Below are 27,729 nucleotides of genomic sequence, written 5' to 3'. Positions count from 1 at the left end.
CTGATAACGTCCAAATCTATTTCTCAAAGAGAAAGTGTACACGATCGTATGCAATATAATTTACCCAATTATGAGTCGAGGTCGATCATTGTGAACAATATACTAGGCGATTTAAACAAGTAAGGAATTATCACTTTACGCTAAGCCAAACAAAGAATTATCACTTTTACGCTAAACCAAACAGAATTATCACTTTCTACGCTAAGCCAAACACTTGATAATATTTTGATTTTGGGAAAATTATAACTAATGCGAAAATATAACTTAATCTAGAAAGCAAGTAAAATGATCAATGGCCACAAGTGTAGATACAACGGAAATTACACTCAAGTAACGATCCAATGTATTTCATGATTTTACAACTAAGAGAGAGTTTATATTAATTAGATAATGATCTCTAAAATCTCATCAAAAGTTTCTCGACCAAATCAACGAATTTCACTCTAAGCTTTCTCAAGCCTTAGAGTGTGATATTAAGCACAATCAATATAATCTCAAGTAACTTTCCTATCTCTAGCTCAAGTTATTAGATGGGTTTTAAAGCCCCAAATTCTTGTAAATTAATCTTTCCCAACCTCAATCCTCCTCTCTCGAGCTCAAATTAAAGTAAATGGGTAGGTGTTAGGGTTAGCTAATCCCTTAAGAAACATTAAAGAATAAGATTAATTAAAACAACATTAACTCACTTCATTAGCAATAAAAATCGTTCAACACATAAGCAAAACAAGAGTTTCATCCAACACTTTAATCATAAAATATTTCCATAAACAAGATTCAAGTGAAGAAAATAAACACTACACACTTAGATATTCATTACAAAGCAAGGATTCAAAGAAATAGAGAAAAGTGTAAGAAAGTTCTCAACCCAATTCTTCAAATCTTCAACCCCAAAGTGTGGAGCAAAACCCTAGCCTCCAGGACTTGTGTTTTTGTGCCAAAGATGATCATATTTTCCTTCAAGTGTTGCTTTTATAGTTCCCCAATATTTCCACATCAAAATATGACCAAAACAGCCCCATATTTTCAGATTTGCAAAACTGTCCGGATTTTGCAAAACTGTATAGTTGTTGCAAAACTGTGCAGTTTTTGTCATTTCTTCAATTTGGCCTCTTTTTGACTTTATAAAATAGATGTAAACGATATTAAATGCACTATTTTATCAATCAAACATAGAAAAATATAAGATTAAAGAAGAAATAAGTTGGTAAAATACCAACTTATCAGAAGCACAATATTGAAAAGAGGCAATTAGTAGTGAAATAGAATCCATATTAAATCATCATACTTGGGAATTGGTTGATCTTCTTCCAGGAAACAAACCTTTAGGTTCCAAATGAATTCATAACAGGAAAATGAAAGATTATGGCACTATTGATTAATATAAGGCAAGATTCGTTGTCAAGGGATTCAGATAATAAGGATTACATCTATTCGGGTGTTAATAGCATTGACCGTAGGACGTGAAAACAACCTTCTTAAATAGATATTTGAAGGAAAAAATCTACATGGATCAATCTGAAGGATTTGTAGTTCCTAGAAAAGAAAAAAAAGTGTGTCGACTTGTTAAGTCACTTTATGGACTTAAACAAGCACCCAAACAATGACATGCGAAATTTGACCAAGCAATATTGGCAAATAGATTTAAAATTAATGAGTGTGATAAATGTGTTTACATTAAGAATGCTCCAAATCTTGCCATCATAGTTTAGTTATACGTTGATGATCTATTGATAATAAGTAAAGACATTGCCGATATAAATTCTACTAAGCGTATGCTTGCTAGCAAGTTAGAAAGACTTTGGAGTTGCTGACTTAATTCTAGAATAAAAATCCATATGAATCCTCAAGGTCTAGAATTGTCTCAAACTCATTATGTTAAAATGATACTTGAAAATTTCAAGTATTTAAATTTTAAAGTTGCAAAGACTCCGACTGACATAAATTTTGCTCTTACAAAGAACCAAGGTCCAAAAAGGTACCAACTGGACTAAGCTCGAGTGTTGGGAAGTTTGATGTATATTATGAATTGTACATGACTAAATATAGCTTGTGCAATAAATAAATTGAGTCGTTTCACAAGTAATCATGACCAAACTCATTGAATGGCAATGAGACGGGGTTTGGGGTATTTACAATATACCTAAGACTATGCTTTGCACTATAATAAATATCCTGTGGTAATTGAATAATATAGCGATGCAAACTAGATCACCGGATCATCTGAAGTTAAATTCACAAGCGGATACGCTTCACCATTGGATGAGGAGCAGTATCTTGGAAATCATCTAAACAAACATGCATCACTCGCTTTGCAATAGAGTCTGAATTTATAGCTTTGGATAAAGCTGGAGAGGAAGCAGAATGACTGCATAATTTCTTGGAGGATATTCCATTTTGGCCTAAACCAGTGGCACCTATATGCATACACTGTGATAGTCAAGCTGCAATAGGAAGGACTGGGAGCGTTATGTATAACAGAAAATCTCGTCACATATAACGAAAACATAATACTATTAGACAATTACTCTCTAGTGGAATTATCATGATTGACTATGTAAAGTCAAAGGATGGTGTGTCGGATCCACTTTCAAAAGTCTTAACTAGAGAGGCGGTTGATAAATCATCAAAGGAATAGGATTTGGATTATGGCCCAGAACAAGTCATCATAATGGTAACTCCATCTAGCTGACTAGAGATCTCAATATCTAGATTCAAGAATATCAAACAAAGTTCTGAATGACGGTTTAACATTATTGTCAAATCAATCCATTCTCATGATAAGACAATGTTCAGGAATAAGGATAAAGCGCTAAATCTTTTTAATGACTTCTAAGTTTGAAATGATATGAGAAAATAATGTATCTACGGGTTACACGTTTAGGAATCACCTATGTGAGTGTGAAGTGTAAGCTGCTTCAAGGAGAATTAGTGTAAGACTATTTCTCTACGCACTCATGAAATTAGGCGGTGTTCATGACTGAAACAAACACAACAATGAGAACCAAGAATGGTTAAGGGTTAATTGCGCAACATATGTTGTCTAGATATACATCAAAGTTCGACGATTTAAGGATATCAAATCTACCGATTGATCAAGTGTATCCGATGAGTGTTCACTATGGAAATTTCAAAGGGAAACATACTTATCTAGATGTGATTAATCCTTACTTGTAAATCAGACAGTTTTTTCATGCATTTTTTTTCTTCAGATTATAGCCATTCCCTATTCAAGTGGCAAATTGTTGCTTCTTAAAGACACTAAGTGGTGGGCTTTAATGATGAAGTGTGAATCGAGAAATGGATGGAAGCAGAATTTGAAAAAAGTAACTTTTTCAAGTAAGCTTTCTCCTACATTAGTGGTAGAAAGCAACATTTGTATGCTTATATGCAGAAGCATATCTTCTAGCGCATAAAGAGTTGAGAAGAGAGACTCCCCTTGCACCGTTGTCATTGCTTGGCTCGGCTCGGCTCGGCTTTGACTTTGAATTTCATCAAATGATCTGATTGATTGATAATCTTCTTGGACCAAATTTATTTTCCATTTTCATTATTTAATCCAAATCTCGAGCAATTGTGAGGGGATTAAATTTCTTAAGGAAACACAATTTTCCGTGGGCTCGAAAATACACTGTTGTTTTAAACGTTTTCTATTTTCAGTCTATATTTTGAATACAACGATAACAGTTTGTTCGATTTTGACTTACAATTGAGATTTATGGCTTCAATGGTGGGACTCTTTCATGCTTCAATTAAATGCTTCTTGTCTTAATCCTTCAAACCACAACCTGCTTCTGCATGCTAAATGGTCATCTTGCAACATGCAAGTCTCTTGTAATTATAACAAGTTGCTTCTGCATGCTAAATGGTCATCTTGCAACATGCAAGTCTAAGGGCCTGTTTGTCCATGAGAATTATTCATTTTTTTCCAGAATTTTTTTTCACTTTTTTCACTTTATGGTATTTGGCCATAAAAATTCCAAATACAATTTGAAGTTATATTTGGAATTTGCAAAACAACCAAAACTTGTTTTTCACTTTTTTTTTACTTTCAATACACTAGATCGATGCAACGTATAACTGAGTAGAATGATGTATGATAAATCCGTGATAATCAACCGTATGGGTTAAAGGTGCCATCCTTTCAAGCTAAGGGAGCTTGTCCCCACCTGGAAGTGTCAAAGAAACATAAATGAAAAGTAGGACGTCTTGTAAGCAGGTCATTATGCATGCATGTCGGTTAATAGGTGAACAATATTTTGTTTTATTTTTTTTTTCTTTTTTTCTTCTTCATAATCATGGTAATTTGAGATCTGAACACACTTAATTACATTTTTAAAGACTAAATTCTTGGCAATGACAAATCAATCCATCTGAAGTCTTTTAAATCTACCCCAGATGGTTGCCAGGCATTATTGAAAAATGAAATATGTAAGGTAAGATCATTTTATAAAATAAAACACTATGTGAATTATACATTGGCAGGGAAAATGATTCCCGAATTTTTTTTTAGACGTTGAATCGTCTGTAACTAAAGCTATATATAATAGGTTATGAAGTTAAAATTCTAACTCAAATTTCATTTAAATTCAGAAAGCATACCAATTAATAGTAAACGGTTAAATTAAAATTTTTACCAATCTCCGCCTGTTTTCTTTCAAGAACTCAGCAAAATAAAGATGTGTATCTCTTTCATCATCATCATCACTATACGTGTTGATACTATTCCTGCAAAATAAAACATTTATTGAAATCGTCAAAAGGACATAAAACCAACATAAATAACGAATCGCAACCAAATAATAATAGCAAGTAAAATATCTTTTTTAGAATTTGATTGTATTCCACAATCAAATTAAGTACTGAAACCAAAAATAAGTAACTTAACAAAACTATAAAAATTGGTTTGTAAAAGCGAAAAGACGAAGATATATAACCGTGAGTTAGTGGTTTGCTATGGTTACATTTTGAATTTAAATGACTTCATCTAAATGCTTTTGGATATAAATCGTGTATGTGTCTGTTCGATAAGATGAGAAATTTTGTAGTTGTTAATTATTGCATCGTTTATTGCTTTTTTCGGCGAATGTGCTGATGAGCAAACTGATTGCTTTGTTTGAGCTTAAAATCAAGCATTAAAGAACCCAGCTGAAATGGAAGAGAACCCAATGTAACTTTGCCTATTTTCCATTACTAATACATATGCAGAGAGTATTAAACGACAGAAATTAAGTTGAAAAGGTCTACTCACCAGAAATCGATGGGCCGAGGAAACAGAAGAGAACCCAATGTAGCTTTGCCTATTTTCTTGTTGATCGATTTCAAGCAAAAGGTCAGATTCAATCACTAAACTAAAGAGGCGCAAAGACAAACATGCTTCTATTTGGGGAAATCTTCTACCGCAGTCATAATCCCACCATGAAATGACAGAAATTAATTTGAAACAGGTCACTCACCAGAAATCGATGGGTCGAGGAAACATTGGTTTTTTCGATGGTTATAGCTTCAGCAACGAGCTGGTAGAGGCGAAGATCATCTGGACATCCATTCCAAGTTGATGAATAGGCGGAGAGGAAGAAGATTGAGCGATCTGTAGATCTAGCTGATTTTCCTTGATTTTTTGCTTTTTGATTTTGTTGGTATTTTGCTTCTATTGATCTTAGCTGCAAAGAACCATTTTAGAAAGTAAGCACCTTTGTGCTTTGATGGAAAGAGAGAGAAATGTATGTGGTGAGCTCTCTTTTAATTTTTTGTAATTTATTTTTTATTATATATTATTTGTATTCCTATTTTGCCCTCATGGTAAATTTATAAAAAGGGTGGATTTATTGTTTTCCAAGGAAATAAAGAGATTGAGGTTTAAATCATAAAAAAAAAAAAATAGGATAGGATGCAAGTTGAAAAAAAGAGCACACATTAAGGGTGCAAAATGCCACGGACTCTATTTATTACCGCTTTGAATTTAAAAGTTTAACTAAATATTAGGATAAAAAAGTTGCAGATTTTTTCCAACCATATGTTAACCGTATCTTAGGATCATGACCTAATAGTTATCATTTCTAAGAAGATGTTTAACCGTATCTTAAGAATATATTATTAAATAATATTTTTAACATTTTTGTGCAGGTGATGACTTATATTCATCTGTGTGAGCATGGTGCAGATTAAGGGGGAAATGGGAAGTGGTAGTTGGACGTGGGGTTCATGGTGGGTTAGGATTAGTTTTCTTTATTTCTGATTTTCCTAAAGTAACTGTCAATTTGAATTTTTTAAAAATACAGTAAAAAAAAAATTGCAAACAGTAACTAATTATCCCAGCGTTTCTCGTTTTGCAGTTATTAACTTTACCACTTGGTAACTTTCAATTATTATTTTTAAATTAATATTCAAAAAAATTAACAAAATTAACTGATTCATAACTAATCTAACGACTTTTTTTTTTTTTTTTTTAACTATAACATCTATAGGAGCACCCCACTCGTTTTCTCTCTCTAACTTTCTCTGGGCGCACGATTAGCGTGAGCTGTTAACCTACGCCTGCCGGAAAAATGGGGAGGGGACGGCCTAAAAAAGACACGGCGAAGGAAACGAAGAAGCTTTAGCTCTCGAAATTTCTCTCAGGGAAGAATGGAAGCATAGAGAAGCATGGAGCACCAAGTGCCGCTTCAATGGGTACAAATCCATCGACAAGTGGGGAACCGACGAACAAGACGACTGAACAATCCATACTACTAGCTAGCCCTAGTCATATTGAGGTGGTCAAAGTAGCAAGTGGGGAAACAACCCCAAACATGGGGGAGACACAAAGCTCGGGGAGAGTGATTCCTAAGACCAACCTGAACATACACACAACAATAGAGGTAATAGAACAACAAAAAAGGGAGGAGCAGCGGTCATGGGTGTCAATGGTCACAGGTAACAAATTTGCATCCAAGGGCATGACCCTATCCTTTATTGCGCCTGTAATTGAAAATGGGGAACGAATTGTAGAACTCCAGAGGAATGAAATTGCTAAAGGAACGGAAAAATAGAGGGGTGCGATAATCCTGTATGTGGTTGGGGAATCATCGAGTATTGGGGCTATAGAGAGATTCATTGCTGGGCAGTGGAATTTTGTGACTAAGCCCAAAATATACTACCATAATGATGGTTTTTTTGTGATTAAATTCAGCAAAGAGGAAGAGAAGAATGCAGTGCTATTTTCTGGTCCATATACCATCAATAGCAAGCCTGTAATAGTCAAGGCCTGGACAGCAGAATTTAATTTTCACGAGGAGATTCTGAAAACTATTACACTTTGGGTAAAACTGCCCAACTTGCCTCTTAACTGCTGGGAAAACGAAACACTGAGTAGAATTGGAAGTAGCTTAGGCGTACCAATTTATGCTGACGATTGCACATCCAAGGTGGATCGTATTTCATATGCCAGGATCCTAGTAGAGATGGATATCACTATGCCTCTACCTACCTTTGTGAAGCTAAAGGACCCGGATGGGAAGCAATTCAAGCAACAAGTTGTGTATGAATGGAAGCCTCTATATTGCAGCACTTGCTTACAGCTGGGGCATGTATGCCCACCTAAAGAACCTATACCAGCAGCTAATGCAACTGGTTTGCCCCCACAGGCTAAAAGATCAGTTGTATTACACAATCAGGCCAAGAAATTCACGAATGGGATGGAGCGAAAATCTAGAGGGACCACTGAGGCGGGATCATCAAGTATATCAGCTCCTCTAGTGCAAGGGACTGATAAGGGAGGACAGCAGATAAGCCAGATGCCTATACAGCAAGCTCTTGCTACAGTTGAGGACGGCTGGCAGGTAGCGAGGGGCAAGTCGGCTGCTAAAGCGAATGCGCCTATACCTAATACCAATAAAAATCATGTAGCAATACAGTTTGGAAGTTCTGAGGGTGGAGTAGCATAAGTGGTACTTGGAAGCCATAAGGGACATGATATGCATGCTAGATGTCACACCCAACTTTCGATAGGGCATGATGGGCACTTGACCCTTACTTAGGGCCGAGCGAACCCGCTGATTCTCGTGACACTCATAATCATACTGGGCCCTTAAATCATGAAATGAGTGTATAATGTAAGCTTCTCAAAAAAACGTGCTTTTCGTCTTTCTCAAATCAAGGAAAATCTGTAAACATATGAAGTTTGTAACATAATGCATAATGATACATCGGCTTACAGAGCCGCTTACAAGACTGACGTGTTATATACGTGACTCATCTCGCAAAGTCTCTAACATAACTCAAGATACCATAACATAGATACTCCGACTCGACAAGTATTCTAAGGAAATGGAGGTCGCCAATCCACCGGAACATCTTTCGCTAATATCCTCTACTCATCTGTATACACCTGCGTGGCATGAAACGCAGCCCCCGAAGAAAGGGGGTCAGTACGGAATATGTACTGAGCATGTAAAGCATGGAATACGGTAAACAGGATCATACTGAAATAAGGAGTGTAGAAAACTAGTACAATAACCAGAAAACCATAAGGCTTGCCTTTGAAGCATAAATCATGCATGTCAATATCATATCCAATTCATTATGGGACTTAGAAACATAAGTGAATAATCATCTTGTACATATGCATGTATAACGTGTCCCGGCCCTCTAGTGAGGGGCTCGGTAAATAAGATCATCATATCGTCATATCGTCATGTCATCATATCATCATGTCATCATATATATATACCGTACTCGGCCCTCTAGTGAGGGACTCGGTGAATAACGTGTCCCGGCCCTCTAGCGAGGGACTCGGTGGAGGAGATCCTGTCTCCATCATGTGTACATCATACTCGGCCCATCCCGGGTGGCGCCATCATCACATCATCATATATATATATATATATACCCGGCCCTCTAGTGAGGGACTCGGTGAATAATGCAGTGAAACTGTGCACGAATACATACCCGGCCCGGGACTCGGTGAAAGAAGTAATAACAGCTAGCACGAGCAGAGTAGTGAGAAACCATATGCATATAAATCATCATTTCAGACTCGATAGATAAGTAAGTAGACAAATCAACGCTCGAGTATCCGAATAATAGTCACACTTAGGACTCTTGAAATATCATTACAAAATATGTCACATAACGTCTCAGGGATTATAAACATGTATCAAGCCAATCCGAGCCAGCCTATGAAAGTTACGGGCATTATTCATTATAGAATTCTCTACGAACATATCATAGCAATCCGAGACCATACATGAAAGTTAGGGACATTTTCATCATAGGACCTTTTAGGAATAGGATTTCTTTATGCATCAATTACTATCCAAATGTACAAAAGACTCAAGGGCAATAGCTCGACTATATTAAGAATGCGTATATCAAGAAGTGAATAAGAATCGTAGACATGCTCGGATCGTAAGAATAGAGTTACCCCAAGGCTCGTATCGTATCATACTTACATCTAAGGCATGCCAAAAGAAAGAAAGGATAGGCTTTACATACCTGTTCCGCCTCCTATTAGCTACGCTTATTTGCCCGAGCGTGCAAGTCTACATTTAAGAGGATTTACATTAACATTAGCCTCTTCATCGCACACTTGTACCAAGTTTCAAATCAAACTATTCTATATTCGAAAATCGGGCAAAGATCTCCCCTGTTTATATGCCTAGCCCGAATTCTCAATTCAACAACCAACAACAATACCAACATTAACCATAATATTTCCAACTTCAAAATACTTCATAAACATCCCATATGGTGTTTGTCCCATATTTCCATCATAGAACCATTTTATAACGATTTTACGGCCTCCTTCTCCGTAAATAAACTAATATTAACACAAATAGAAAGAGATTCATACCTTTCCCTTGATAATAATGCTATATATTTACTCCTCCACCTTGAACTTAAGCCACAAAGCCTCAATACGCAGTTTTGAAGTCGCAACTATACGCTGTCTGGATCGAAATTTGGGAATTATACCTGGTTTCGGGCTAAAAGTTGGTGGTGGAAGGTTGGGGAATTTTCTGGAATATTTGGAGTGTTTTTGGGCTGATTCTTGGCTGAAAATGAGGGGTTAAGCCCCTTTATATAGCTGCTCCGAAGTCACTGTAGCAGTCACTGTTCATCCGCGAAAATTATTTCGAGACCTAAAACTTTTATACACCGATCTCTTTATTTGCATACTTGGATATGTCCAAAACTCCATACTGTCTGTATAACTTATTCAACATCCCAAACTTAGCAAAACTTATTTTATTTTATTTCCGATTCGTTTAACCTCCAACCTTCGCGGCACTTGCTTATCACTTGTTGAACATAACATAAACACTTATAACTTCAAACATAATCCTGTCCTTTGAGCTTATGTGACTAACCTATGATGCAACTCAACGCACGAAAATACGGGATGTAACACTAGAATGGTTCCACATGAAGCTGGTCACTTGGAATGTTAGGGGCCTTAACAAGGCCTATAAGCAAAGGGAGATGCCGAGGTTTATGAGGGAGAATAAAGTGACTCTAATTGCTATCTCTGAACATAGAGTCCAAGAAAAGTATGCTAGTAGAATAATAAAGAAGATATGGCCATTGTGGCAATGGTACGATAACTATAACCCTAGTGGTAAAGGAAGATTGGGGATAGTATGGGACCCAAACGAAGTAACCTTTAATATGACATGTGTTAAGGATCAATATATCCATGGTATATTCGTCTATCTACGGTCGATAGAGTACGGTTTAGTTTTCGCAATATATGGGTTTCATACTGTAGAAACAAGACGAAGGCTATGGACTGATTTGTTAAACCTCCAGCAAATGCAGCAAGGGCCATGGCTCTGTATGGGGGATTATAATGCGGTGCTAGACCAGGAGGATAGATATGGTAGAAGCCATGTAATGGAAGCTAAAACTAGAGATTTTAAAGATTTTCTAACAGTTGCTGGTATGACTGAGATGAAAACAGTTGGGAGAAACTATACTTGGACAAACTCATATGTCTTTAGTAGGATAAATAGGGCTGTAGTTAACTCTGACTGGATGCATACCTATCCTCATCTTGATGTGAGGGTGCTTGATCTAGGTTTTTCTGATCATTCCCCCTTGTGCATAGAATTTGCTAATACTCCGAGGAAACCGAAGCCCTTCAGGTTCTTTAACCACTTGGCACAACATAGCTAGTTTGAGCACTCCATAGAATCTACCTGGGAAGGACATAGCACTGCTGGCATGGCATCAGTATGGAATAAACTTAAGAAGGTCAAAACTGCTCTAAAGAGCCTCCATACAACTGAATTTCGGGGGATTGAGACAAAGGTGCAACAGGTGAGGCAAAAGCTAAAAGATATACAGGAGAAAATGAGATACTCACATACTGCTTCTGCTTTGTTTACTGCAGAGAAGGAAATTAGGCAGCAACTAGAGAAATGGGTAGTAGTAGAGGAAAGTATATATAAACAAAAATCTAGAGCTAATTGGTTAAGGTTAGGTGACTCAAATACTACTTATTTCCATGCATATATGAAGAGTAGATATAGCCAAAACATGATTAGAAGCTTAGTGAATGCTCAGGGGGTCTACATAACATCTGACCAGGGAATTGAAGAGGAAATTCAAGGGTTCTATAGGGGGCTGCTGGGATCAACATCCCCATCACTACCTGCTATAAATCCTGATATCATGAAACAAGGCAACATATTGACCAAGGAGCAACAATTGCTGCTCGTTGCTCCTATTACATTTGAGGAGATATACTCTGGCTTGTGTGGAATTGATGATTCAAAGGCTCCAGGAAGTGATGGATTTAATTCTCATTTTTTTCAAGAAAGCTTGGAAAATCATAGGAGCTGATGTTACTGATGCTGTGAAGCAGTTATTTGACACTTCTGATATGTACAAGGCAATCAATGTTACTTCAGTCACTCTGGTGCCTAAGGTAAAACACCCTTCTACTGTCAGAGAGTATAGACCTATATCATGTTGTACTGTGTTGTATAAGATCATATCTAAAGTATTGACTAACAGGCTACAAAAAGTGATGGATTTCTTAGTGGATAATAGTCAGTCTGCTTTTGTGCCAGGGAGAATAATAATTGATAACATAATCTTAAGTCATGAACTGGTAAAGGGGTATGGAAGGAAGGGAGTCTCACCCAAGTGTATGATTAAGCTTGATATGCAGAAGGCATATGATTCCGTAGAGTGGATGTATCTAGAACAAGTGTTGTGTGGGCTGAACATTCCTACTAAATTTGCTTCTTGGATTATTAGCTGTGTCTGTACAGTATCCTACTCCATTCTGATTAATGGGAATCCCACAAAACCATTTCAAGCAAAAAAAGGAGCTACGACAAGGTGATCCATTGTCCCCCTATGTATTTGTCCTAGCTATGGAATACCTCTCAAGATCATTGAAGACTTTCAGGAATATCCCAGATTTTAACTACCATCCAAAGTGTGAGAAACTAAACTTGGTGCAGCTGGGGTTCGCTGATGATTTACTCTTATTTTGTAGGGGGGATATAGGTTTTGTACAATTGATGTATGAGTGTTTTGCTAGATTCTCACAGGCCTCTGGACTGATTGCTAACCTGAGCAAAAGCTCTATCTATTTCGGAGGGGTTGGTCAATATGAACAACAAGAGATTATCCAGGCCCTGGGCTTTGCTAAAGGTGAGCTCCCATTTAAATATTTGGGAGTACCTATAAGCACAAAGAAGATCTCCATAGCCCAATGTCAACCATTAGTAGACGAGATGCTAGGCAGAGTGCAATCATGGACTGCTAAATACTTGTCCTATGCGGGTAGATTGTAATTGTTGAAGACTGTGTTGTTCTCTGTACAAGTATATTGGTCGCAGATTTTTGTGATCCCTAAGAAAATTCTAAAGCTAGTGGAGACAGTATGCAGAACATACCTCTGGACAGGTGGGACTGAGACTTCTAAAAAAGCTCTATTAGCTTGGGAAACTGCATATATTGCCCACGAACAGCAGGAGGATTTAACGTAATTGACTTATATATGTGGAACAAGGCTGCTATCTGTAAGTTGTTGTGGAGTATTTGCAAAAAGAAGGATAGACTTTGGGTGCAATGGATACATGCCTATTATGGAAAGGTACACCCAATATGGCTTAATGTGCCTAAACAAGCTTCTTGGGTTGTGAGGAAAATCATGAAGGCTAAGGAGTATATCGAGACTGCTGGGGTAAGCATGGATGAGATAGTGAACTGGGAAAAATTTTCAATCAAAACTATGTACTTAAGACTGAGAGGTACCTTTCAAAAAGTGCCATGGAAGAAGCTAACGTGCAATAATGGAGGACTACCTAAATGGAACTTCACTCTAATCCTAGCAGCTTAGAGAAGACTACTTACTAGTGACAGATTGGCGAAATGGGGGATTACTGATGAGACTGTGTGTCCGCTATGCACTGTGGAGAATGAATTGATTGAACACTTATTCTTTAGCTGCTCATTCTCCACCAGTGTTTGGAGTAGCATTTTGACTTGCCAAGGATTTAATAGACTTGTACGTGGTTAGCAAGAAGAGCTGAAGAATGCAAGTGACTACGCCAGAGGGAATTCTACTGATGCAATAATTTGCAGGATGGCTATTGCTGCTTGTGTACATCAGATTTGGCAAGAGAGAAATTTGAGGATTTTTCAACATCAAAGCAGACCTGCAACTCCCATCATTAGAATAATTATCCAGGAGGTTGTAGGAAGGGGTGCAATGCAAAAGAAGCTCTCACGGAAGTTGTCTGAAATCAACTTTTATCCGTAAGGTGGTGGCTTAGTAGCTTACTGGAGCTATAGTAGATGAGTGGGATGAGTAGTGAGCAGCCTTGGGGCTTTATGTCCAAGGTTGTTGGTAGGAAATCTGAGAAACTACAGCTTTGTAAAGTTATATTTTTGATAATAAAATTCATCAGTTGCCAAAAAAAAAAAAAAAAAATCTAACCACTTTTTGTCCTAAAACTATCCTGTTTTTAATAATACTAGTATAAGTACCGGCGCGATGCGCGGATTATTTTAAAGAAAAAAAGAGATTTATAGATATAAATGTATATGAACCATGTGTGACATATTATAGATTTTATATATTTTTTTGGATCAGTCTTATTATAGATTAAGATTTTCTATGATATAGATACTCTGTTATTACCAGTTAAGCTTAACAAACTCTCAAAATGTCATCAAAATACTTATCTTATCTCTTAATTTATAAAGAAATTACAAAGATAAAAAATAGAAATAAAATAGTATCATTTTGTTGAACAAATATTTTAGACTCTTTTATATTAGCTGCAACTTCTGTTTGAAATGCCAAATAATGTACATTTAACGGTGGAATAAGAAATGGATAAATATACATTTTTTTTAAAAAAATTATAGAAAAAATTACACATTTTAGAAAATAAATACCCAAACGTGCCTGTTATTTCTTATTACATTGCCTTCACCAATTGTCCATCATGAACAATTGCCTCAACATATTTCCTCTTATCGACATTACTTTTACCACTTTTTTTTCGATCCCAGTTCATTTTGATCATCACCCCCTTGGCCCCATCATTCCCTATTTGAAATGTACAAACTTAGATGCAAATTCCCCCATATGACTTATTTCTGTTTCGAAGAGAGGATGTTAATATCTTAATATTTGACCGAATGATAGGTTTATGACATATTTGACCGAATGATAGGTTTATGACCAACTATCTCATGCAACCAACTATCTTATTTCTGCTTCTGCTTTTTTCAAGAAGCAGAAATTTTCTGCTTCTCCCCAACCGCAGAAAAACTGCTTCTGCTTCTACTTAAAAGCAGTTTTTCTAATTGGCCAAACCCTCATACATTAAAAAAAAAGTGCTTTTTCAAAAAAAAAAAAAACACTTTTGGCCTCAAAACCGCTAGGCCAAACATAGGGCTTGTCATAAATACCGAAAACCGAAAAATCGAACCGAACCGAACTAGTTTGGTGTCCATCGTCAAAAAATCGAAACCGAAATAGCCGAACCGAAGTTTGATAAAACCGAACCGAAAAATCGAACGCGCACCGAAATTTAATACATTACCCAAAAAAATTAAAATAGTCCAAGCCCATTAAGTTTAAAGCAAAAAAAAATCCCAATTGTAATAAGTCGTCTTTTGCATTTGTATCCCTAATTTTCCACTTCAATTGAAAAAATCAAATATCCTTAACAAAGAAAGGTAACTAGGATGTCTCTTTAGGATTAATGTATGTCCTTTATGTGTTTTCTTAATTATTCTTACGGTATGTATATAACACCTAGTAATCCTATGTCATGATTATAGTTTTCTGTTCTTGTGTATCCTGTTTGTTTGATTTTGATTTCAATTTATCAGTTTTATATTTTATTGCTTTTGAGAATATGAATTAGTGTCAATGGAATCGCCTCTAATATTATATTAAAAAAACCGAATTGAAAAAACCGAAACCGAATCGAACCGAACTTTAAAAAACCGAAACCGAAAGAACCGAACCGAACTAGTTTGGTTCGGTGTTTGGTGTCCACCTTCAAAAAACCGAACCCGAAATAGCCAAACCGAACCAAAAAATCGAACACCCACCTCTAGCCAAACAAGCTCTAAGTCAAGTCAATTGCGTATTGGACGCGCTGGGGAGAGGTCATGTCATTTATCAAAAAACCAAGAAAACTGGATCAGTAGATAAACCACATCAAGAAAAACTAAGTTCCATACCATCTTTCTATTTTCCTCTGAATATTCAATTAACAACATGTCGATAACAAGTTCATTTTTTGCTAGTGTTTTTCTATTTGCCACATTCATAACAAGCTCTGTAGCCCAGGATACTACTACTTGTAACCCTCTTTTGTGCGGCGATGATACAATACGTAAGGCTCAATAATTCAGATCCAATAAACTGTAGTCTCAAGAAATTATAGTGCATATTTTTCTTACTACATCTATTTTGTGTGTGTGTGTGTGTGTTTTTTTTTTTTTGAAATTCTACAGGTACTATTTGGGTGATAAAATTTCTTGTGGGAATACCAATATTGATTGCAGTTGTGGTGTGGCAGTACAAAAGACGGAATTTGCACACATCGAGTGATGATGGTTTTGGGATTAATGCTACCTCCAATGAACAGAACTGTTAGGATTCTTGATTGTTGCTAAGCACATAATCCGACTTGCATTATTGTACTGTTTTTACAATAAAAGATTCACCGGTTTTTCATAACCAAGTTAAACTCGTGTTCACTCTACCCCTGTTTGGATGGTTGTTTCCCGTGGTTCATTAATGTATGGTTTTCTATGAAACCATGTTTGCATCCATTGTTCTTAAAATTATATAGTATGGTGTTGTAAACCCGTTGTATGCATTGTTCTCCCTTCCCTTTTGTTCAAGCAATGAAATGTCTCTCCACAATAACTTTTTGTCATTTTTATGTGGGAAAAGATCTAAATATACCCCTAAATATTCTCTGAATCCCAATTTATGTGCACTTTCCTTTTTAATCCGTCCAAAAAAGAATGTCACATTTCTATATTTAAAAATAATTTGACTTTAAAATTCCACTTTTATCCTCAATGATATGATTTTTAACCACACAAACATCTAAGGCTTATTTTGGATCACAAATTTCAAAGTTTTTTTTTTTTCTTAAATTTAGTGGCTAGTTAAATGATGTCATATAAATTGGGACTAAGGGATATGATTTAGAAGAAAAATATATTCTTTGTCAAAACGGTGGCATATTTATACCTCTATTGTTATACAAATGGCTCGAATGTGTCCTTTTCGGCTAACGGAAGTGGAATTGCTAATTTTGAATTTAGTTTTCTGATTTTTTTTGTTAAAACACATCCATGTGAATTTAATTAAAGGAAAAAGAACCAAATTTACTGCTTTATGTTTAAAATTATATACATTTTAAGTTTCCCCCCCCCCCCCCCCCCAACCCTAGTGGAAATCAGTCCCCAATCCGCCTTATCAATATTTTATATCTATTTTGTATATCTATCAGAATATCAAAGAAATAAGCAAACCCATTGAATTGGGGTCTTAAGCATGTTATAATTTGGGAAAATGATATAAGGTACCTACTTAAAACTCTTTATTACAAAATATATAGATAATTTTCCTTATTTAGAAAACATAACGATATTTAATGAAACATGACGGATTTTCATATATTTTTCATTTTTTTATTTTTTTCAGAAAATAATTTTTTTTTAAATAATTATTTAAAAAAAATATATTTTAAACTTTTTTTAAAAAAATAATTTAATTTTTTTTCTCGAAGGCTTAAAAGATTACCTCAAATTTTTGCGTATAAAAGTTGGATGAAAAATGTATGAAATGTCTATGTGTGAGCGAAATTTTTAATATAGTTTTCATATACAAAATTGTGAGTGAAAACTATAAGCCTTAAATATTGTATGAAAGTTATTCCAATGTTATTGTAGTTGTATTAATTTTTCAAAAACCTAATATGAACTTTATATACGAAAAATGTTAATGAAATTCTATGTCTTGAGCGAGATATACACATTTCATATCATTCTCATACATAAAATTTTGATCGTAATGTTTAAGCCTTAATCGAGATAAACACATTTCATACATTTTTCATACACAAAATTTGAGCGAACTTTTTAAGCCTTGAGCAAGATATACACATTTCATACACAAAAATTTGAGCGATTATTTTAAGTCTTGAATGTTGTATCAAAGATGTATACAATATTGTTGTATTTGTATTAATTTTGTAGAAATCTAGCATGAACTTTATACACGAAAATGTGAGCGAAATTCTAAGCCTTGAGCGAGATACAAATTTCATATCATTTTCGTACACACAATTTTGAGCTGATTTTTTTAAGCCTTGACAAGATATACACATTTCATACAGTTTTCATACACTAAAATTTGAGCAAACTTTTAAGCCTTAACTGACATACACATATTTCATAAATAAATTTTTAAGCAATATTTTTTTTGGTTAAAAGTAAGTTTTGTATAGGATTTGTAAGGTTATGTTTTGTAAATAGAAAACTATCGTCACGTTTCGTAAATATTTCTCCTTTTTTTTTTTTGGTCAAATAGAACAAATTTCATTTAACCAAGTGAGAATTACAAACCAGTGATTCATGTTGGACTATAGAATTAGATCCTATGCTTCCTATATTAAGCTAGTTACAATTGAAAAGGAAAGCAGCTTATACAGGATATCTATTTAACTTCTCTAACAGCCTATGCCATTTACAAAATTGTTGACCTCTAATGTAACACCTCGTGCATTCGGGCTAAGATTTGACTCATAAGACGGGGGTATAATGAACCCAATTTGAGTAGTGTAGAAATGGTGTTTGAAACCCAATCAAGACATGAGAAGAGCCCTTGAGCAAAGGAAAGTCGGAAGCTACCCTACGGAGCGTATTTTCAAGTGAGTTTGCACCATGTCTCACTTAAAATGAGTATACAAAAAAATCTGTAAGGAATTTGTGAAAATTTCCTTCTTGAAAGTTGTAGATCTTTGAAATTCTTTTCCAACGGTATATTATGGAGGTCAAACACACATCTGTACAAAACGCTATGCCCGTTTTACTAAAACAGTGTTATGCCGATTTACGGTAGAATCTACGGGCCATAAAATTTATACGGGCCGTAGGCGTAAAACAGGTCCAGAAAGCCCAAATCACTATAATTGATTTACGGTAGGATCTAAGGACCGTAAATCTTTTACAGGCGATAAAATAAAGCGTAAAATAGGTCCGACAGCAATTTTAAAACTTCGTTTTAAGGCTTTTTCACTTCATTCTTCACATTTCCAAGCCCTAGAACAACCTCCTATCCTCTCCCATCATCAAGAACACCAAGGTAAGCTAATTCTAATATATATCCTTGTAATCTAAACAAAAAATCATCATTCCTAACCTAGGGTTTTCAAGGAAACCCATCTCAAGGTTCAAGATTCAAGATTTTGGAAATCTTCTTCAAAGTTCATGTCTTTAATTCAAAGTTTTGGAGCGATTAAGTTATGTAGAGTTACTGTCTACGTGTGGGAATATCATTGTTCTTCCCCATGCCTCTTAATCCATAAAGTATGAATCTTTACGAAAACTAGAACCCTAGGTCCATGTCCATGATTATATTATGTATGAATTGCTATTATTCTATCATTGTGTTCTTAATGACTCCATATGATTATTGAAAATCAGTCTGTAATCCATGAAAACCCATATATCTCATTCCATGGGTTCTTACATACAACTTATGATATGCTATGATATTTTTCAAGAAAATACTATGTTTTACAAGTTCATGCAAGCAAGTTATAATTTATGATATCCCCGCACAGCAAGTTATGATTCATGAAACCATGGGTAGCAAGTGCCATTTATTTTTACATGTTCACGTTTTTGGGAGTTGCATTAATTACCGAGAAGGCTTCAAACAGCCTGAAACTGCGTAGCCACCGTCGGATTAGGATCCCTCCACCCATGCTTAGGACGATGAGGATCTCATGTCCCTGGCAAGGTATGAGTGTTCTGCTGGTAGGACGCAAGTACCAGACCATGTTGTCGGTTATATTTACTGCTTTCCCTACTCAAGATACTTTACACATGTTATATATGTATATGTACTCATGTTCATCATCATGTTTCAGTTCAGTCTCTATTATGTTATTTTCATGTCCCATATTATTTCATTCAGTTGCTTTACATACCAGTACATTCAATGTGTTGACATCCCCTTTTATTGCCCAGGGGCCTGCATTTCACGATGCAGGTATGGATTTACAGGATGCCATACCTGCTCAGTAAGATTCGCTCGTATCAGCTTATTGGTGAGCCTCATCTCATTCGGGGTTTTAGTCAGTTATCTTTATTTTACTAGTTATATATTTAAAGGTATGTTGGGGGCCTTGTCCCAGCAAGTACGTTTTCCAGTCAAGACTCATGATTAGAGGTTTCATAGACTAGTCAGTTTAGTTATGTTAGACATGCAAGGTGTTTAGCCATCTTTGGCTCAACTCATGTTATTTCCGCATTCATGTTTTAAACCAGTACTTTTATAAATGTTATGATTCTCATGTTTCATAAAAGCTCATCACATTCATGCTATATTTCCGCTCATGTATGTCTCATGATGATTCTGCAAGCTATGTGATTCGCTCGTTCACATGCAGTATGGCACCGAGTGCCGTGTTTCACCCAGGCCATGGTTCGGGGCGTGACATCTAATATGTAACTCCAGGACAATTTTCCTAACATGTAGCACTGGTCTCCTTTCCTTGAAATCTCCTGGCATTTCTTTCTGCCCAAATGTGATACACTGCTCCAGCTATCAGAAATCCCAATATGCTTGATCTTGGCCTGTTATTATGAACCTGATATGATAGCCATTTTACTTCCTCAGCCCAGCTACCAATCTGCCTTGTGATCCCAACCCAAGATAGTAGTGTTTGCCAAATAAATTTTGAGTAGGAACATTCAAAGAACAGGTGTTGCATTGTTTCCATTGTAGAGGACTTGCATAATACATAATTAGTTGGAACTTGGATGTTCCATTTTGCCAACCTATCTACAATTGCCAATCTGTTTTGAACTGCTAGCCGCAGGATAAAGTTATGTCTGGGGAATGTGCTTGATGACAATGACAGTTTCTTCCACTCTGTCTTGTATAGTGCTACTGGAATACAATATAGGTCTTTTTGATGTTGTATCTACCACCATGTGCAAACTGCTCAATGTGTGTGACAACATCAATCAATGGAAACCAACTTCTAGCTTTAAAGATCTTCCTCACAAGACAGTAAGATTGCCTAGGTGTCTCCATACTACCAAGATCCTGCCTCTTAATATAAAAATTGTGAAGCCATTGAACCCACAAAGTGTCTTTCTTATGTGACAGAGCCCATAGTAGATTGCAGATGGCTACTCTATTCCAAGTAGCAAAGTTTATGATGTTTCAATCCTCCTGCAACTTTTGGAAGACACATAGTATCCCATGCTACAAGTGCTTTCTTGGAACTGGCATCCTTACTTGTCCATAAAAAGGTTCTGCATATTGTCGTGACCATTGATGTGATCTTTTTTGGCAATAAGAACACCTGCCCCCAGTAGGTCTGCATCTCAAATAAAACACTTTTAATTAGCTGCAATCTACCACTATAGGACATAAATTTAGAAGACCAACATCTGACTCTAGCAGGGATCATTTCAACCATTGGTAGACATTGTTGTATACTGAGTTTCCTTGAGGACAGTGGTACCCCAAGGTATTTGAATGGTATTTCCCTTAGTGTAAACTTTATTTCTTGCAGTATTTGATCCCTGAGTTCTGTTGTAATCCCAGCAGCATAGAAAGAGCTTTTCTCTAAATTGGCTTGCATACCTGACATCTCAGAAAAATGGTCAAAAACTTTAGTAATAGATGAATAGAACCTTTATCAGCTCTGCACCATATTAATAAGTCATCAGCAAAGCATATATGCACGAGTTGTAGATTGGCACATTTGGGATGATAGTAGAAGTTGGGATCATGCCTTAGTTATTTGAGTGACCTATTGAGATACTACATAACAAGGACAAACAGATATGGAGACATAGGGTCACCCTGTCTTAGCCCCCTCTTAGCTTGAAATTCCTCAGTCAATGAACCATTAATCAAAATTGAGTAACTAATAATAGTTACATATGTCATTATCCAGGTCACCATTTGTCTTTGGGAATCGAAATTCTATTAAAACCATCCTTAGAAAGCCCCATTCCACAGAATCATAGGCTTTCCTAAGGTCTATTTTCATGAAGAATCTAGCTGACACATGTTTCTTCCCATATCCTTTGATTAACTCATGTGCCACAATGACATTATCTAGCTAGGATGCTTCTACTCTCTATAAAAGCTGACTGGGAGGAACCTACTAAGGAGTCCACTACTTGTTTTAGCTTTCTTTGTTAGAATTTTGCCAATAATCTTATAGACAGTAGTACAACATGCTATAGGTCAGAATTCCTTTACATGATTAGGATTTGCAACCTTAGGCACTAATGTAACAGTTGCACAATTAATACTTCTAAGCATTTGGCCATTTTCAAAAAAATTGAATACTTGCATTTGTTTCCTCTTGGCCTACAACATGCTAGTACTGTTTGAAGAATTCAACAGGGAAACCATCCAGTCCTGGTGCTTTATCATTAGGCAAACTCTTCATTGTGAGGAACACCCTTTCTCTGGTAACAGGTTGCAATAGACCCCTTTATTGCTCAGGTGTCAAACAAGGTCCATCCTTAGCTATACTAGAATCAAGGCAGGGTATCTCCTCAGCAGCAATCCCTAGTAAAGATTGGAAAAAAGTAATGAACTCTTGTTGTATCAATTTAGGGTCAGTTATTCTATCTCCATGAGCATTGCAGATTGAAGCTACTCTGTTCCTGTCTTGTCTAGCTTTAAGATGTACATGGAAGAATTTGGTGTTTGCATCCCCCCAAGCTATCCATGTTGCCCTGGATTTTTGTCTCAAGACTTGTTCATGAATACCATCCCATTTCTGTATTTGAGGGAGTAGTCTCTCTCAAGTGCTATTAGGTTTCCATCAAACAAATTGTTAGCAAGATTAGACTGCACTATCTGCAATTGTGCTCTTAGATCCTCTAACTTCATATTTAAGGATGAAAGATCCTTATTGAGCTGTGCAATTTGTGCCCCTAGCATTTTCAATTTCCTTCAGACCTGGAACATCTTGTGCCCCTGAACTTGACAAGTCCACATTTGATGTACCATGGCTATGAAGTTGCCTTGTGCTAACAGGACTGTCAATAATCTGAAAGGCTTCTTGCTTGGTTGAAATGTGATATTGGTGTTAACAATAATGGGAGATTGGTCTTAGCATTCAGGTTTGCCAAATAGTGCCTCTATAGTGGCATACTTTATGAACCAATCAACACTCCCCAAAATCCAGTCAATCCTGCTATATACCCTCACCAAAGCATCCCTCTTATTACTCCATGTGAAGTCACACCCCCTTTTAGATATGTGCCCCAAGCCCAGATCATCTATACACTCTACAAAGTCTTGTGTTTTCTACTGTTGCACAGGTGCCCCATTGATTCTATTATCAACTGAAATACAAGTGTTGAAATCCCCCAGTATAACCCATGTGTTAGCTATGGAATTGTGTAATAGTGTTCGATTAGCCCATATGTCCTTCTTACCAATGCAAGTGTTGTAACCATACACAAAAGTCATGTATGTTGCAAAAGTAGAGGCCCTATCCTCAACATAACAATGCACCAGTTGTGATCTTGTTACAAGTATAGTGACATTGATATTTTGAGGTTTCCAACAGATCCATATCCTTCCATTTGGGTCTACTGTGTAATCAGCATGACAACTCCATTCAACTCCTAAGAACCTTTGTATTTTTTCAGCTTTACCTTGTTTCACCTTTGTTTCCACACAACCCAAGAGATCTATTCTATGTTTAAGCAAAAAAGATCTCAATTCTTTTTGCTTAAAGGGCTGGTTGAGCCCCCTAATATTCCAAGAGCAAAATATCATGGTGGGTTATGGCAGATTCATTCTTATCACCCACAGTTTCATTCTTGTCACCCACAAAGCCCAACTTGCTTAACTGAACTTGATTGGGGAGTGTAGTAGCTAATTTTTTGGCATATGACTCAGGCTGAGAAGATGAGTGATGTGTTACCTCCTTGTCAAGTACTACAGGTTAAGCCTTAGCAATAGCATCAGTTTGTGTTGTCTCTTGAGAATGTCCAGCTATAGAAGGAGGATCCTTAGCTTGCCATTGAGTTTGAACAAGCTTTTTTCTTCCTTTAGGATCCTCCTTGTCTTTTGGTTTGTCATTGGTAACTGTCTCCTTATCCTTCTACTTCTTTTTCTTTGTCTCTGTTGTTGCTTTAGCGATTGGACAATGAGCAGTCTCATGACCCAATCACATGCAGTCTTGGCAGTACTCAGGCCATCAGTCATACTCAATATATTTGATCCTTGTCCTCCCTTTTGCCTCCTCTATGATCGGTACACTCAGGTAAAGGTTGGGTTGTATCCACCTCAATGAGAATTCTAGCATAAGACAGCCTCTCTTCCTCAGCTGTTAGCCTATCAGTGCACAGAGGCTTGCCCACAAAGCTTGAAATGCTAACCAAATTTTAAGTAGCCCAATACTCCACAGGTAAATTAGGAAAATTCACCCACAGAGGCATTTGCCTAATTGATTCCTTCCCCATCCTGAAATCTGCAGACCATCTCTTCAAGACCATGGGTCTATAATCAAAAGTGTAAGGGCTATTTTTAAGAACATCGACCTAAGCTTGATCAGTAGCAAACTTGAATATAAAATATCCATCAGCATGAAGAAATACCCTAGGAATGTCCACAAAGTTCCAAACAACATAAACAAACTTAAGCATTTGTTTAAATGGAGGGTTCTTCCCCACTACATGCCCAATTAAAGCACAATCCCACTTCTTCTTCTGTTGTTGAATCTCAGCTATGTTCAATCTAACCACCTTCTGACCGTCCTTAAGTATTGGTGGAAAGTTGGAAAGTTGTTTACCTTTTTTAGGGGCTCTATTATTCCGTCTAGCTACCACCGAAGCTACGTCATTTCCCACTAAGTAAGTGAGTTTCCGAGCTGCTTGCGCTGCCACTATCTCATCAACAAAAGTGGTGGTAGGTGTGGCCTTCGATTGTGTCTCCATTGGTCGCTGTGTCATCATCTTAGTTGGTGCTTGTTGTACTTTGGAAGTATTACTCGACCCTGGCAACCACTGGGTAAATTGCATTGGAGCTAGGGGTTGTTGCGTTCCCGTGTCAGGGGTAACCATACTAGTCAGTTCCTCCTGTGGTTCTACTATTGAATCTGTTACATCCCGTATTTTGTACGTTGGGATATTCCGAGCTAACCGCGATAAGTTAAGGACAAGACTATTTCGGGAAAGTTAATTATTTCATGAACAAGGCCACAAGTGGCCGTGTGGAGTGAGTGGGCTCCCACCCATGGCTTGGCCAAATTTGATTGATCCAAGCCATGAGTGGGGCATGTGTCCACTTGTATGAATCATATATGTAGATAATTGATGACTAGCAAGACAATTATTCATCATTTTCAACTTAAGAAACTTGGAGAAGCTTGGAGAGACCATATCCGGCCATGGCTAGCCGAGTTTGATGTTGTGAGAACTGATCAAAAAAATAATTTTCTTCTAACATTTCAACCAATTGGAAGGTTCTTATTAACGTGGAGTAGTTGTTGGAGCAATCAAACCATTCATTTTTGTAATTTACAACCCTAGCCAAGTTGAGAAGTTAAGTGAAAAAGGTAAGGTTTGATCTTCTTTTACATGTGTTATGGATGGTTTGAACGTGTTGTAGTGTGTAGAAATGAATGAAATTCATGGAACCATGTATGTTGATGTTAAGCCGTGTATGGGCTGTTTTGTGTAGAAGGAATGAACTAAATTTACTTAGTATTTTTGGTTGTTGTTGTTGTGGATTTTATGATGAAAATGAAGGTTTAATGGTTCAAGTTGAAGTTGTAATCGTTGTGGGCTGTTGTAGAAGCTAATGTGATTTTAATATAGTTTCTTGTATTTATGAGAATGAAGTTGTTAACGTGTAGATTGTTAGTATAGTTCATGGATTTGGAAGAGAGGAATGTGTTGTTGTTGTTCTTATTGAATTTAGAGGTTTCGGGTGGTGTTGTATGTTGGTTGGGCCATTTTGAATATTGTGCGGATTGTTTGAAGTGTTCTTGAGTCTTGTTTGAATTATCTCGGGTTAGTACTTGAACGTGTGGGCATTGATGTTAGCTTGATTGTATGTGGTTGAATTGAATGTAAATGAAACGCCGTCGAATTATGTAGAAAAGAGTTACTAACGTTAGAATACGTTTTGAATTAATTGTTGATGTTGTTAATATGGTTGTTGGTGTTGTTGTTGATGATTTGGCCGAGTTGAATTCTCGGGGTTTGTTGAATTCATAAAGGAAATGCTGCCCGAATTTCTGTAAATAAAATGCTAGCTTGGGATTGAATTCCTAAGTACCTATAACTAATGTTTAGTATCTAATGACGTTGTTGTAGATCTTGGGAAGCCCGAGACTTAAGATCGGATTAGCTTAGGAAGCGGACGAGGTATGTAAAGCCTATCCCTTCTTTCTTTTGGCATGTCTTAGATGTAAGTAAGATACGATACGAGCCTCGGGGTAACTCTATTCATAAGTTCCGAGCATGTCTACGATTCTTATTCACTTCTTGATGTTAGCATTCCTAATATAGTCGAGCTATGGCCCTTGTGTCTTTTGTATGATTGGATAGTAAATGTTGCATAAAGAGTTCTTGTTCCTAAAGCGAATAATGTCCGTAACTTTCATAGACGGGCTCGGATCGCTTCGATACGTTCGTAGAGGGTCCTAAAGCGAATAATGTCCGTAACTTCCATAGGCGGGCTCGGATTGGTTTGATACATGCCCATGGTCCCCGAGACTTTCCTTTGTATAGTTCTAACGACATTTTGAAAGAACTTAACATGACTATCGTCTTAACCCTCGAGCGTTGATTACTTACTTATCTATTGAGTCTCAAAGGATGATTTATATACATATGACTATTTACCATCCTATGTGTGCATTACATTTTTGCATCTTTCTCTGAGTCCCTCACTAGAGGGCCGGGTTCTGTATATCTATATATGGAGTATGATGTGTTCTGGAGTATGATGTGTTCTGGAGTATGATGTGTTACGGAGTTATGATGTGTTATGGAGTATGATGTGTTACGGAGTTATGCTGTGTTCTGGAGTATGATATGTTATGGCGCCAATGACGGGGTGGCGACCATGTTCACCGAGTCCTATAATGGGCCGGATATATATGTATGTATATATGTAATATTAATATGCATGTTTGTGTTTCAAAGGTAAGCATTTTGATATTCTGGATATTGTACGCATTTTTTGTACTTCTTACTTTGGTTATACCCCGTCTACTGTATCTCATGCTTTATATACTTCAGTACATATTCCGTACTGACCCCCTTTCTCCGGGGCTGCGTTTCATGCCCGCAGGTACAGACGCTCGATTTGGTGATCCGCCAGCTTAGGATATCCATTCTGCTATCTTGGAGCGCTCCCTTGTTCCGGAGCCCATATTTTGGTACAGACTTTTTCGTTGTGTATATGTACGTCGATTCAGGGGTACGACGGGGCCCTGTCCCGTCATATGATTCTGCTGTTACTCTTAGAGGTCTGTAGACATATGTGTGGGTTATGAATAGTACTGTTCAGTTGTGCCCGTATGATTTATGTTTTGGGCGGTCCCATTCGCCGTGGCAGCCTTATCGGCTTGCGTATGCATATATGTTTTGGGATACTGCATGTTATGATAGCCTTGCCGGCTTATGCACGATGTTATCTGCTGAAAGTTGTGACTGCGATATGTATATATGTATGCGATCGCTTTAGGGGACGTCTTGACTTTCTGTATGTATAAGTTCTTGTTATGCTAGTTGTGGACTGATTATAGTTAGCAGGTGTGTACGAGTGTCCAGCTCGGGCACTAGTCACGGCCTACGGGGTTGGGTCGTGACAGAATCTTTAGGAGTAGCTATCACCAGAGGCTTTTGTGGTGGTTGGGTGGTAGCCGCTTTACGTTTTCGTGCCATTTTCACCAGAAAGCGAAAGTTAGCAGTGCCTAGCATAACGTGCGCTTAGGGAGAAAAAGTCTTAACGTGCGCTTC

General features: G+C 36.9%; 1 protein-coding gene and 2 long non-coding RNA genes across 3 annotated transcripts; 2 read left to right on the top strand and 1 right to left on the bottom strand.

The window, feature by feature from the left end:
- Positions 1–3,827: 3,827 nt before the first annotated feature.
- Positions 3,828–5,021, bottom strand: LOC132056452 (uncharacterized). Its single transcript, XR_009414777.1, has 3 exons — positions 4,935–5,021; positions 4,635–4,725; positions 3,828–4,166 (listed from the first exon to the last, which is right to left on the bottom strand). It is a non-coding gene; the product is annotated as an uncharacterized LOC132056452 (long non-coding RNA).
- A 6,178-nt stretch (positions 5,022–11,199) lies between these two features.
- On the top strand, positions 11,200–12,027 carry LOC132057642 (uncharacterized). The gene is made up of 3 exons (XM_059450266.1): positions 11,200–11,764; positions 11,814–11,905; positions 11,995–12,027. The coding sequence occupies exons 1-3, from the start codon at positions 11,200–11,202 to the stop codon at positions 12,025–12,027; spliced, it is 690 nt and encodes a 229-aa protein (XP_059306249.1).
- Positions 12,028–15,809: 3,782 nt separating this feature from the next.
- LOC132056450 (uncharacterized) lies at positions 15,810–16,403 on the top strand. The gene is made up of 2 exons (XR_009414774.1): positions 15,810–15,854; positions 15,976–16,403. It is a non-coding gene; the product is annotated as an uncharacterized LOC132056450 (long non-coding RNA).
- The last annotated feature ends 11,326 nt before the right edge of the window (positions 16,404–27,729 follow it).

The sequence above is a fragment of the Lycium ferocissimum genome, chromosome 5 (assembly GCF_029784015.1).
Source record: "Lycium ferocissimum isolate CSIRO_LF1 chromosome 5, AGI_CSIRO_Lferr_CH_V1, whole genome shotgun sequence".
In the NCBI taxonomy this organism is placed as follows: domain Eukaryota; kingdom Viridiplantae; phylum Streptophyta; class Magnoliopsida; order Solanales; family Solanaceae; genus Lycium; species Lycium ferocissimum.
Note: the sequence above shows the minus strand (reverse complement) of the source record. Positions and strands in the feature narration are given on the sequence as shown.